This window comes from Salmo salar, chromosome ssa13, assembly GCF_905237065.1.
Source record: "Salmo salar chromosome ssa13, Ssal_v3.1, whole genome shotgun sequence".
NCBI lineage: Eukaryota > Metazoa > Chordata > Actinopteri > Salmoniformes > Salmonidae > Salmo > Salmo salar.
In genome coordinates, this window is record NC_059454.1 from 111,267,688 (window position 1) to 111,280,134 (window position 12,447).

Consider the following 12,447-nt stretch of genomic DNA (forward strand, 5'->3'; position numbering starts at 1 on the left):
GTGTCTGTCTGTCTGTCTGTCTGTCTGTCTGTCTGTGTGTCTGTCTGTCTGTCTGTGTGTGTGTGTCTGTGTGTGTGTGTCTGTCTGTGTGTGTGTGTGTGTCTGTCTGTGTGTCTGTCTGTCTGTGTGTGTGTGTGTGTGTGTGTGTCTGTTTCTGTGTGTCTGTCTGTCTGTGTGTGTGTTTATGTGTGTGTCTGTTTCTGTGTGTGTGTTTCTGTGTGTGTGTATGTATGTGTGTGCCAGTTTCCAAGGTTCACCCATCTAGTACCAGCTCGGATCCCACTTTGACCCCAGAACAACCTGTATTCTTCGTTGCATGAATTCTACAAGTCATAAATGTTCAACAGGGATGTTGGCCCATGCTGATACAATGGCATCACTCAGTTGCTGCAGATTGGACAGCTGTCCACCACCGTCACCAGCCTGGCAGCATGAGTCCATGGTCTCATTCTACTTACGCCAAATCCTGACTGCCATCAGCATGATGCAACAGAAACTGAAATTCGTCAGACCAGGCAATGTTTTTCCACTCCTCAGTTGTCCAGTGTTGGTGAGATGCTGTCTGTTTGTGGCCCGCCTGTTAACTTGCATGATTGTTCCCATTCTCCTTTCAACCTCTCATCAACCAGCTGTTTTCACCTACAGGACTGTTGCTGACTGGATGTTTTTGTTTGTTGCATCATTCTCAGTAAACCCGAGACACTGTCGTGCGTGAACATCCCAGGAGGCCGTTTCTGAGATACTGGATTCGGTGCACCAGGCACCGATCATACCAGGCTCAGATCATACCAGGCTCAGATCATACCAGGCTCAGATCATACCAGGCTCAGATCATACCAGGCTCTGATCATACCAGGCTCAGATCATACCAGGCTCTGATCATACCAGGCTCAGATCATACCAGGCTCAGATCATACCAGGCTCAGATCATACCAGGCTCTGATCATACCAGGCTCAGATCATACCAGGCTCAGATCATACCAGGCACCGATCATACCAGGCTCAGATCATACCACGCTCAGATCATACCAGGCTCAGATCATACCAGGCTCTGATCATACCAGGCTCAGATCATACCAGGCTCAGATCATACCAGGCTCAGATCATACCAGGCTCAGATCATACCAGGCTCAGATCATACCAGGCTCAGATCATACCAGGCTCAGATCATACCAGGCACCGATCATACCAGGCTCAGATCATACCAGGCTCAGATCATACCAGGCCAGGCACCGATCATACCAGGCTCAGATCATACCAGGCTCAGATCATACCAGGCTCAGATCATACCAGGCTCAGATCATACCAGGCTCAGATCATACCAGGCTCAGATCATACCAGGCACCGATCATACCAGGCTCAGATCATACCAGGCTCAGATCATACCAGGCTCAGATCATACCAGGCTCAGATCATACCAGGCTCAGATCATACCAGGCACCGATCATACCAGGCACCGATCATACCAGGCTCAGATCATACCAGGCACCGATCATACCAGGCTCTGATCATACCAGGCTCAGATCATACCAGGCTCAGATCATACCAGGCACCGATCATACCAGGCTCAGATCATACCAGGCTCAGATCATACCAGGCTCTGATCATACCAGGCTCAGATCATACCAGGCTCAGATCATACCAGGCACCGATCATACCAGGCTCTGATCATACCAGGCTCAGATCATACCAGGCTCAGATCATACCAGGCACCGATCATACCAGGCTCAGATCATACCAGGCTTAAAGTCGCTAGTTTTGTCCATTTCTAACGTTCAACGGAACAGTAACTGAATTCCTGTCTGCCTGCTGAGCCATCCTTTTTCATGAACGGGGGGTGTACCTAATAAACTGGCCAGTGAGTGTGTGAGTGTGTGGTGATGTAGTTCCACTCCCCTCCAACACACGCTGTAAGTGCCAGCTCTGTGGTGGATATCTGAGGAGATGTTCTCTATAGGAGAGAGAGAAACAGACAAGGTGGTGTAGGGATGTACATCAAGCATAAACCATATCCTCTAACACTAGACCTGCGGTATGTAGCATACCATATCCTCTAACAGTAGACCTCGGTATGTAGCATACCATATCCTCTAACAGTAGACCTGAGGTACGTAGCATACCATACCCTCTAACAGGAGACCTGAGGTATGTAGCATACCATACCCTCTAACAGGAGAACTGAGGTATGTAGCATACCATATCCTCTAACAGTAGACCTCGGTATGTAGCATACCATATCCTCTAACAGTAGACCTGAGGTACGTAGCATACCATACCCTCTAACAGGAGAACTGAGGTATGTAGCATACCATACCCTCTAACAGGAGACCTGAGGTATGTAGCATACCATACCCTCTAACAGGAGAACTGAGGTATGTAGCATACCATATCCTCTAGCTGGAGACCTGAGGTATGTAGCATACCATATCCTCTAACAGGAGACCTGAGGTATGTAGCATACCATATCCTCTAACATGAGACCTGAGGTATGTAGCATACCATATCCTCTAACAGGAGACCTGAGGTATGTAGCATACCATATCCTCTAACAGGAGGCCTGAGGTATGTAGCATACCATATCCTCTAATAGGAGACCTGAGGTATGTAGCATACCATATCCTCTAACAGGAGGCCTGAGGTATGTAGCATACCATATCCTCTAACAGGAGGCCTGAGGTATGTAGCATACCATATCCTCTAACAGGAGACCTGAGGTATGTAGCATACCATATCCTCTAATAGGAGACCTGAGGTATGTAGCATACCATATCCTCTAATAGGAGACCTGAGGTATGTAGCATACCATATCCTCTAACAGGAGGCCTGAGGTATGTAGCATACCATATCCTCTAACAGGAGACCTGAGGTATGTAGCATACCATATCCTCTAACAGGAGGCCTGAGGTATGTAGCATACCATATCCTCTAATAGGAGACCTGAGGTATGTAGCATACCATATCCTCTAACAGGAGGCCTGAGGTATGTAGCATACCATATCCTCTAACATGAGACCTGAGGTATGTAGCATACCATATCCTCTAACAGGAGACCTGAGGTATGTAGCATACCATATCCTCTAACAGGAGGCCTGAGGTATGTAGCATACCATATCCTCTAATAGGAGACCTGAGGTATGTAGCATACCATATCCTCTAACAGGAGGCCTGAGGTATGTAGCATACCATATCCTCTAACAGGAGACCTGAGGTATGTAGCATACCCTCTAACAGGATACATCCTCCTTCGTCTTCCATATCTTCCTCCTCCTTCTCTTCCTCCTCCTCTTTCTCCTCCTCATCTGCCTCCTCCTTCTCCCACCTCCTCCTCCTGTTCCTCGCCCTCTATATTATCGCTGATTCCAGTAGAGATGACCTAGCCTGCTGTGCGTTGTGGAACATGTCGTGGTGTTATTGAATCTTAGTTGTATTAATCGGTTGACCTCTAGTGTGTATATTGTGTGTTAAGGACCAGAGCAGAGCAGAGCGGCCTGGCAGCACAGTTCACATAGTGTACATACCAAATAGCGCCCTATTCCTAATGGGCTCTAGACAACTGTAGTGCACTGCACAGGGGCTAGTGTGCTATTTGGGAGGCTGTCACAGATTAAAGAATGCAATGAATACAGAGGTCTGTCTGCTTATCATGGAATATATTACAGAGATCTGTCTGCTTATCATGGAATATATTGCAGAGGTCTGTCTGCTTATCATGGAATATATTACAGAGATCTGTCTGCTTATCATGGAATATATTACAGAGATCTGACTGCTTATCATGGAATATAATACAGAGGTCTGTCTGCTTATCATGGAATATATTACAGAGGTCTGTCTGCTTATCATGGAATATATTACAGAGGTCTGACTGCTTATCATGGAATATATTACAGAGATCTGTCTGCTTATCATGGAATATATTACAGAGGTCTGTCTGCTTATCATGGAATATATTACAGAGGTCTGACTGCTTATCATGGAATATATTACAGAGATCTGTCTGCTTATCATGGAATATATTACAGAGGTCTGACTGCTTATCATGGAATATATTACAGAGATCTGTCTGCTTATCATGGAATATATTACAGAGATCTGTCTGCTTATCATGGAATATATTACAGAGATCTGTCTGCTTATCATGGAATATATTACAGAGGTCTGACTGCTTATCATGGAATATATTACAGAGGTCTGACTGCTTATCATGGAATATAAAACACCATGCCTCTCCTCTTTAATCAACCTCTCCTTTCCTTCCTTCCTCTCTCTGTCTGCTGTGGAAGAACTGAGGACAGGTCCCAATGTAAGCTACTCACCATATTAGGTATCACTCTCACTCTGAAACATAGACAGAGAGACTAGATAAACACTGGAACACTTCCCTAGAATGAACTCTCAGGTCTAGTGCAGAACAATCATTACTTGGCCAACAATAGGGGTCGATCTGTTTGAAATGCCTGGGTCGGTTTCTGGTCCAAGTCAGTTCCTGCTCTGCCCGTTAACAAACATTGACAAGCTCATTTCTCTCTGCCTGGATGGCAAACTATCACACTGAATATAATACAGCATAAATTCCCAGAGATTTTATTTATCTCCTCTCCTCTCCTCTCCTCTCCTCTCCTCTCCTCTCCTCTCCTCTCCTCTCCTCTCCTCTCCTCTCCTCTCCTCTCCTCTCCTCTCCTCTCCTCTCCTCTCCTCTCCTCTCCTCTCCTCTCCTCTCCTCTCCTCTCCTCTCCTCTCCTCTCCTCTCCTCTCCTCTGTTCTCCTCTCCTATCCTGTCCTCTCATCTCCTCTGTCTATTGTCATAAAATATATTTGTAATAATAATAAGCCTTTGCCAGGTTTCAACCTCATTTTCCTCTGTCAGTGTTCTGGTCCCTGACTCTACTCACTGAGCTACCAGTCTGATGACACTACATTATTAACAAATCCTGACTACATTGTAGACTGAATTACGGTGTCCAGTAAAGGTCAGTGTTTGAATGCAACTTGGAATAGAAGAAAACACAAGAAATCAGTGGGATCTCGCATGTGATAAACAAAACTTAAGACGTCATTGATCACGTGTCTGAATCCTGGCTTAGGAAGGCCACCAAAAACCCTGAAATTTCCATCCCTAACTATAACATTTTCCAACAAGATAGAACTGCCAAAGGGGGCGGAGTTGCAATCTACTGCAGAGAAAACCTGCAGAGTTCTGTCTTACTATCCAGGTCTGTACCCAAACAATTCAAACTTCTACTTTTAAAAATCCACCTTTCCAGAAACATGTCTCTCACTGTTGCCGCTTGCTATAGACCACCCTCTGCCCCCAGCTGTGCCCTGGACACCATATGTGAACTGATTGCCCCCCATCTATCTTCAGAGTTTGTGCTGTTAGGTGACCTAAACTGGGACATGCTTAACACCCCAGCCATCCTACAATCTAAGCTTGATGCCCTCAATCTCACACAAATTATCAATGAACCTACCAGGTACAACCCCAAATCCGTAAACACGGCACCCTCATAGATATCATCCTAACTAACTTGCCCTCCAAATACACTTCTGCTGTTTTCAATCAGGATCTCAGCGATCACTGCCTCATTGCCTGCGTCCATAATGGGTCCGCGGTCAAACGACCACCCCTCATCACTGTCAAACGCTCCCTAAAACACTTCAGCGAGCAGGCCTTTCTAATCGACCTGGCCCGGGTATCCTGGAAGGATATTGACCTCATTCCGTCAGTAGAAGATGCCTGGTTATTCTTTAAAAGTGCTTTCCTCACCATCTTAAATAAACATGCCCCACTCAAAAAATGTAGAACCGGGAACAGATATAACCCTTGGTTCTCTCCAGACCTGACTGCCCTTGACCAGCACAAAAACATCCTGTGGCGTTCTGCATTAGCATCGAATAGCCCCCGTGATATGCAACTTTTCAGGGAAGTTAGGAACCAATACACACAGGAAAGCTAAGGCTAGCTTTTTCAAACAGAAATTTGCATCCTGTAGCACAAACTCCAAAAAGTTCTGGGACACTGTAAAGTCCATTGAGAATAAGAGCACCTCCTCCCAGCTGCCCACCGCACTGAGGCTAGGAAACACTGTCACCACCGATAAACCCGCGATAATTGCGAATCTCAAGAAGCATTTTTCCACTGCTGGCCATGCTTTCCACCTGGCTACCCCTACCCCGGTCAACAGCCCTGCACCCCCCACAGAAACTTGCCCAAGCCTCTCCCATTTCTCCTTCAACCAAATCCAGATAGCTGATGTTCTGAAAGAGCTGCAAAATCTGGACCCCTACAAATCAGCCGGGCTAGACAATCTGGACCCTCTCTTTCTAAAATTATCCGCCGAAATTGTTGCAACCCCTATTACTAGCCTGTTCAACCTCTTTCGTGTCGTCTGAGATTCCCAAAGATTGGAAAGCAGCTGCCGCAGTCATCCCCCTCTTCAAAGGGGGAGACACTCTAGACCCAAACTGTTACAGACCTATATCTACCCTACCCTGCTTTGCTAAGGTCTTCGAAAGCCAAGTTAACAAACAGATCACCGACCATTTCGAATCCCAGCGTACCTTCTCTGCTATGCAATCTGGTTTCAAACGTGATAATGTCACTTTGAATCGTGCATCGGTAGGTACATTGTATCATATCAGTAGTGCTTTGAAAACTGCATCGGAGCATCGGAGCTCTGGCATCACTCGTCCCATCGTTACATTGCAGTGTTGATTCTGTTCTGTTTTTTGAAGACGCATCGGTAAGTACTTTTAATGTCTTGTGCTGACAAGTTGATGTATCTGAACACATGAGCGTCTGTGAGTGTTGCTCCATGTTTCTGTCCAGAGGAAGTGGCCATGTTTCTGTCCAGAGGAAGTGGCCATGTTGTTGTCCAGAGGAAGTGTCTATTCTATGAGTATGGCTTACGCTACAGATAGTTAGCTAGCTGTCTCTGTAGCCTAGTTGTTAAGAGTGTCGGGCCAGTTACCGAAAGGTTGCTGGTTTGAATCCCTGAGGTGACTAGGTGAAGAAATAAAACAAAACCATCTGTTGGTATGAACTCCTGTAAGTCTCTCTGGATCAGCGTCTCTACTAGAGGACTGAAATGTCTGTCTTTCTCTGCAGTGGAAAGTGTCTGGTTTTCATCGTTTATTTTTAGGGCCACTGTTCTGTTCCACGGGGGGGGCAAATATAGAGCCTGTTTGCCTACCTGCCACATCCTCAGCCACCAGCTCAGCATACCACAGAGAAAAGAGAGAGGTATATCACAGAGAAAGAGAGAGAGGTATACCACAGCATACCACAGAGAAAGAGAGAGAGGTATACCACAGCATACCACAGAGAAAGAGAGAGGTATACCACAGCATACCACAGAGAAAGAGAGAGAGGTATACCACAGCATACCACAGAGAAAGAGAGAGGTATACCACAGCATACCACAGAGAAAAGAGAGAGGTATACCACAGCATACCACAGGCAGTAGAGGCTCACTGTCTCTCTCTCTCTCTCTCTCTCTGAATAGTCCATGTGCTTCTCTAGTCTCTAGACAACACAGGATCGGATGTTAGCTACGGTTTGACTAAACAGTCTAATGGCCTGAAGTGTTGTTGCAAAGAACATATTGAAAGCCCACTATTGACATGCTCTATGGCTATATTAAAGCCCTCTAATGACATGCTCTGTGGCTATATTAAAGCCCTTTATTGACATGCTCTATGGTTATATTAAAGCCCTTTATTGACATGCTCTGTGGCTATATTAAAGCCCTTTATTGACATGCTCTGTGGCTATATTAAAGCCCTTTATTGACATGCTCTGTGGCTATATTAAAGCCCTTTATTGACATGCTCTATGGTTATATTAAAGCCCTTTATTGACATGCTCTGTGGCTATATTAAAGCCCTTTATTGACATGCTCTGTGGTTATATATGGAAAACGTTTTAAACTGCTTCATCAGAAAATCTAGTGTACAAAACCAAACAATTAACCTTACATCCTATTTATTAGTTATTCCTATCAGGTGTCTTCAATGAAGGCACTTAATATAGTGGCCTCTTCTGAACAGTTGAAATGTTATGGGAAACTCATGAAGAATGAGTCTTTCACATGCGAATGACTCAGTGACCTTGTTACATACTGAGCAAGATATCAAGGCTCTGACTTTCAATCAAACTTCATCTACATAAAGAAACCATGCATTAACTACGATATTACCTGCCATAACAGACATGAATGAAACTTTATGAATGACATTTAGGCCCATTCATTCATAAGATGTTGAGTTCCCCAACAGCCTCATTGCTGTCGCACTGTAACCAAGTAGACAAGGGCCCCTGATCCTTTCAGGTAACTGAACTAAATGACTATCGCCCCGTAATGCTCATCATGAAGGGGTTTGACAGGCTAGTTAAGGATCATATCACCTCTACGTTACCCGACACACCAGACCTTCTTCAATTTTCATCCCGTCTCCAACAGGTACGCGGATGACGCAATCAAGGACTTTGAAGATGTGGTAATTAGAAGCTAAACTAAAGCAGGAAGCCCAGGTGAGCTCTCATGATAGAACTGATGGTCACGTGTTCAGATACATCAACTTGTCAGCACAAGACATTTAAAAGTACTTACCGATGCGTCTCCAAAAAAACAGAACAGAATCAACGCTGTAATGTAACGATGGGACGAGTGATGCCAGAGCTCCGATGCTCCGATGCAGTTTTCAAAGCACTACTGATATCGACACAATGTGTCACGTGGAATGACGCAGGAGAGAAGTAAACAGGTACGGGGAAGTAAAACATTTAATAAAGAACGGACATGGAACGAGACAGGAACAGCGTCAGCAAACTAAGAACACAGACAAAACACAATCGATGCATCAGCACGGAACCTGACAAATATGTAGGGGAGGTAATAAACAGATGAGGTGTGAGTCCGCTATCGCTGACGCGCGTGGCGAGGGAAGGCAGGTGTGCGTAATGTAATGACAGGAGTGTGTGATGATGGTCAGCCTGGCACCCTCAAGCGCCAGGTGGGGGGGGGGGGGAGCCGTCGAGACACAATGTACCTACCGATGCTTGTTTTAAAGTGACATTATTACATTTACGTCATTTAGCAGACGCTCTTATCCAGAGCGACTTACAAATTGGTGCATTCACCTTATGATATCCAGTGGAACAACCACTTTACAATAGTACATCTATATCTTTTTTTTTTTGGGGGGGGGGGGTTAGAAGGATTACTTTATCCTATCCCAGGTATTCCTTAAAGAGGTGGGGTTTCAGGTGTCTCCGGAAGGTGGTGATTGACTCCGCTGTCCTGGCGTCGTGAGGGAGCTTGTTCCACCATTGGGGTGCCAGAGCAGCGAACAGTTTTGACTGGGCTGAGCGGGAACTGATCAATGACGTCTGAAGCTTTGTTTGATCACATGCGAGATCCCGGCTGATTTTCTGGTGCTGTTCTTCTATTCCAAGTTGCATTCAAACGCTGACCCCTACTGGACACCGTAGTTCAGCCTACAATGTAGTCAGGATTTCTTAATAATGTAGTGTCATCTGACTGGTAGCTCAGTGAGTAGAGTCAGGGACCAGAACACTGACAGAGGAAAATGAGGTTGAATCTTGGCGAATGCTTATTAATATTACAAATACATTTTATTTCAGTACACTTTCTGCACATTGTTGTTCAAACAATTTGTTTTATTTAATATAGTATTAAGCTTTTGTCTTAAGCATCCTAAATAATGCCACATACTCACAGTTTTTTTTGACAGCAACAAGGGGACGGATGATGGAAGGTTCCAATCTGTAACTGATTCTAGGCTACTAAGACCTGCGACTAACCTCTGAGCCACGGAGATTTGATGAATATTGTGGAAGGGGAAAAAAAACTTTGATATGAACGTCAAACGCTGCTTTTTATTGGTGGTGACCACCAGATGTCACTAATGAGCGTTGTGTTCAGAGGAACTGTTCTTGGCACAGTTTGGTGAAAGGCTTCAGAAAGCCTCTGTTTCCCATCACTAACTGCATGTGTGTGCAACCGTAAATAGTGTTCCCCAGTCTCTTCCTCTCCTGTGTGTGTACCTGTAAATAGTGTCCCACAGTCTCTTCCTCTCCTGTGTGTGTACCTGTAAATAGTGTCCCCCAGTCTCTTCCTCTCCTATGTGTGTACCTGTAAATAGTGTCCCCCAGTCTCTTCCTCTCCTATGTGTGTACCTGTAAATAGTGTCCCCCAGTCTCTTCCTCTCCTATGTGTGTACCTGTAAATAGTGTCCCCCAGTCTCTTCCTCTCCTGTGTGTGTACCTGTAAATAGTGTCCTCCAGTCTCTTCCTCTCCTATGTGTGTACCTGTAAATAGTGTCCCCCAGTCTCTTCCTCTCTTATGGGTGTACCTGTAAATAGTGTCCCCCATTCTCTTCTTGCCCTGTGTGTGTACCTATAAATAGTGTCCCCCAGTCTCTTCCTCTCTTATGGGTGTACCTGTAAATAGTGTCCCCCAGTCTCTTCCTCTCTTATGGGTGTACCTGTAAATAGTGTCCCCCAGTCTCTTCCTCTTCTGTGTGTGTACCTGTAAATAGTGTCCCCCATTGTCTTCTTGCCCTGTGTGTGTACCTGTGAATGGTGTCCTCCAGTCTCTTCCCCTGCTCTTCGTCCTTCTCCAGCTGTCGTCTTCGACCATCGTCTTCGTCGTTAGCTCCGGGGGGCGTGCCTTGTAGGAGCCAGCGCTCTCTCATGGCTTTAGACTGGTGACAGAGAGACAGAGAAGATAGAGAGACAACAGGAAAATATATAGAGAGAGACAAAGAGAGAGAGAGAGAGAGACACAGAGCCACAAAGAATTGTATTATTATTATTGTTCTGATAAACTCCCATATCTACTGGGTGAAATACCACAGTGTGACATCACAGCAGCAAGATTTGTGACCTGTTTACAACCCATATTTATGTTTATTTATTTTCTCTTTTGTACTTTAACCATTTGCACAGTTACAACACTGTATGTAGACATAATATTAGATTTAAAATGTCTTTATTCTTTTGGAACTTTTTGTATTGTTTATTTCACTTTTGTTTAGTATCTTTTTCACTTGCTTTGGCAATGTTAACATATGTTTCCCATGGTAATAAAGCACTTAAATTGAAATTGACAGACAGACAGACAGACAGACAGACAGACAGACAGACAGACAGACAGACAGACAGACAGACAGACAGACAGACAGACAGCTTAAGAGCGACTGAACTATTGATTCCATGTGTGTTTTTCTGTTTCTTATTAAGAAAAACAAGATTTCAGTTCTGTGGCAGTTACTGATGTTTGTCCCCCATGAGACACTATACGACGGAAGGCAGTATCACTTCCTCAAAATAGTCAGAATGAATCTAAGATAACTCTAGAAATCTGTAACTTATTTTGATGTTTTTGTGCAGTAAGGTACTCTGCCAACTGACCTTTTAACTATCCCAAAGCCACAGGCTTCGTCCCAAATGGAACAACATTCCCTATTTAGTGCACTACTTTGACCAGGACACATTGGGCTCTGGTAACAAGAAGTCAAATCAAATGAAGATTTAGTTATAAAACACATTTCAGACATGTAATGCAATACAATGTGCTTTACAGGAAAACAATAATTAAAACAATGACATATTTACTACACAACAAACATAAGACGATAAAAAAGCTAAAGAATAGCAATAAAAACTGAGAAGCTAAAAAGTTTTTTTTTTTTTAATCTCTTTAATATATGTCCACAGTTTCAGTGTTTTAACATCTTTTTTTAAAGGTGTGTTTTAACATCTCTTTAAAAACAGTTTCGGTCCCCCTCAGGTTCTCTGGCAGGCTATTCCAGAGGCTGGGGGCATAGTAACTAAAGGCTGGGGGCCCATAGTAACTAAAGGCTGGGGCCATAGTAACTAAAGGCTGGGGGCCCATAGTAACTAAAGGCTGGGGGCCCATAGTAACTAAAGGCTGGGGGCATAGTAACTAAAGGCTGGGGGCCCATAGTAACTAAAGGCTGGGGGCATAGTAACTAAAGGCTGGGGGCATAGTAACTAAAGGCTGGGGGCATAGTAACTAAAGGCTGGGGGCCCATAGTAACTAAAGGCTGGGGACATAGTAACTAAAGGCTGGGGGCATAGTAACTAAAGGCTGGGGGCATAGTAACTAAAGGCTGGGGGCATAGTAACTAAAGGCTGGGGGCCCATAGTAACTAAAGGCTGGGGGCATAGTAACTAAAGGCTGGGGGCCCATAGTAACTAAAGGCTGGGGGCATAGTAACTAAAGGCTGGGGGCATAGTAACTAAAGGCTGGGGGCCCATAGTAACTAAAGGCTGGGGGCATAGTAACTAAAGGCTGGGGGCCCATAGTAACTAAAGGCTGGGGGCCCATAGTAACTAAAGGCTGGGGGCCCATAGTAACTAAAGGCTGGGGGCCCATAGTAACTAAAGGCTGAGGGCAT

General features: G+C 44.9%; 1 protein-coding gene across 4 annotated transcripts in view; it reads right to left on the bottom strand.

Annotated features, from left to right (window-relative positions):
* palm2akap2 (palm2 and akap2 fusion) overlaps window positions 1–12,447 on the bottom strand; it is a 190,301-nt gene that overhangs the window by 105,824 nt on the left and 72,030 nt on the right. For all 4 annotated transcript variants that reach the window (XM_045692695.1, XM_045692696.1, XM_045692697.1 and 1 more), the window contains one exon: window positions 10,598–10,728. In XM_045692695.1, the coding sequence (XP_045548651.1) occupies window positions 10,598–10,728 (131 nt within the window). The remainder of the gene's footprint in view (window positions 1–10,597; window positions 10,729–12,447) is intronic.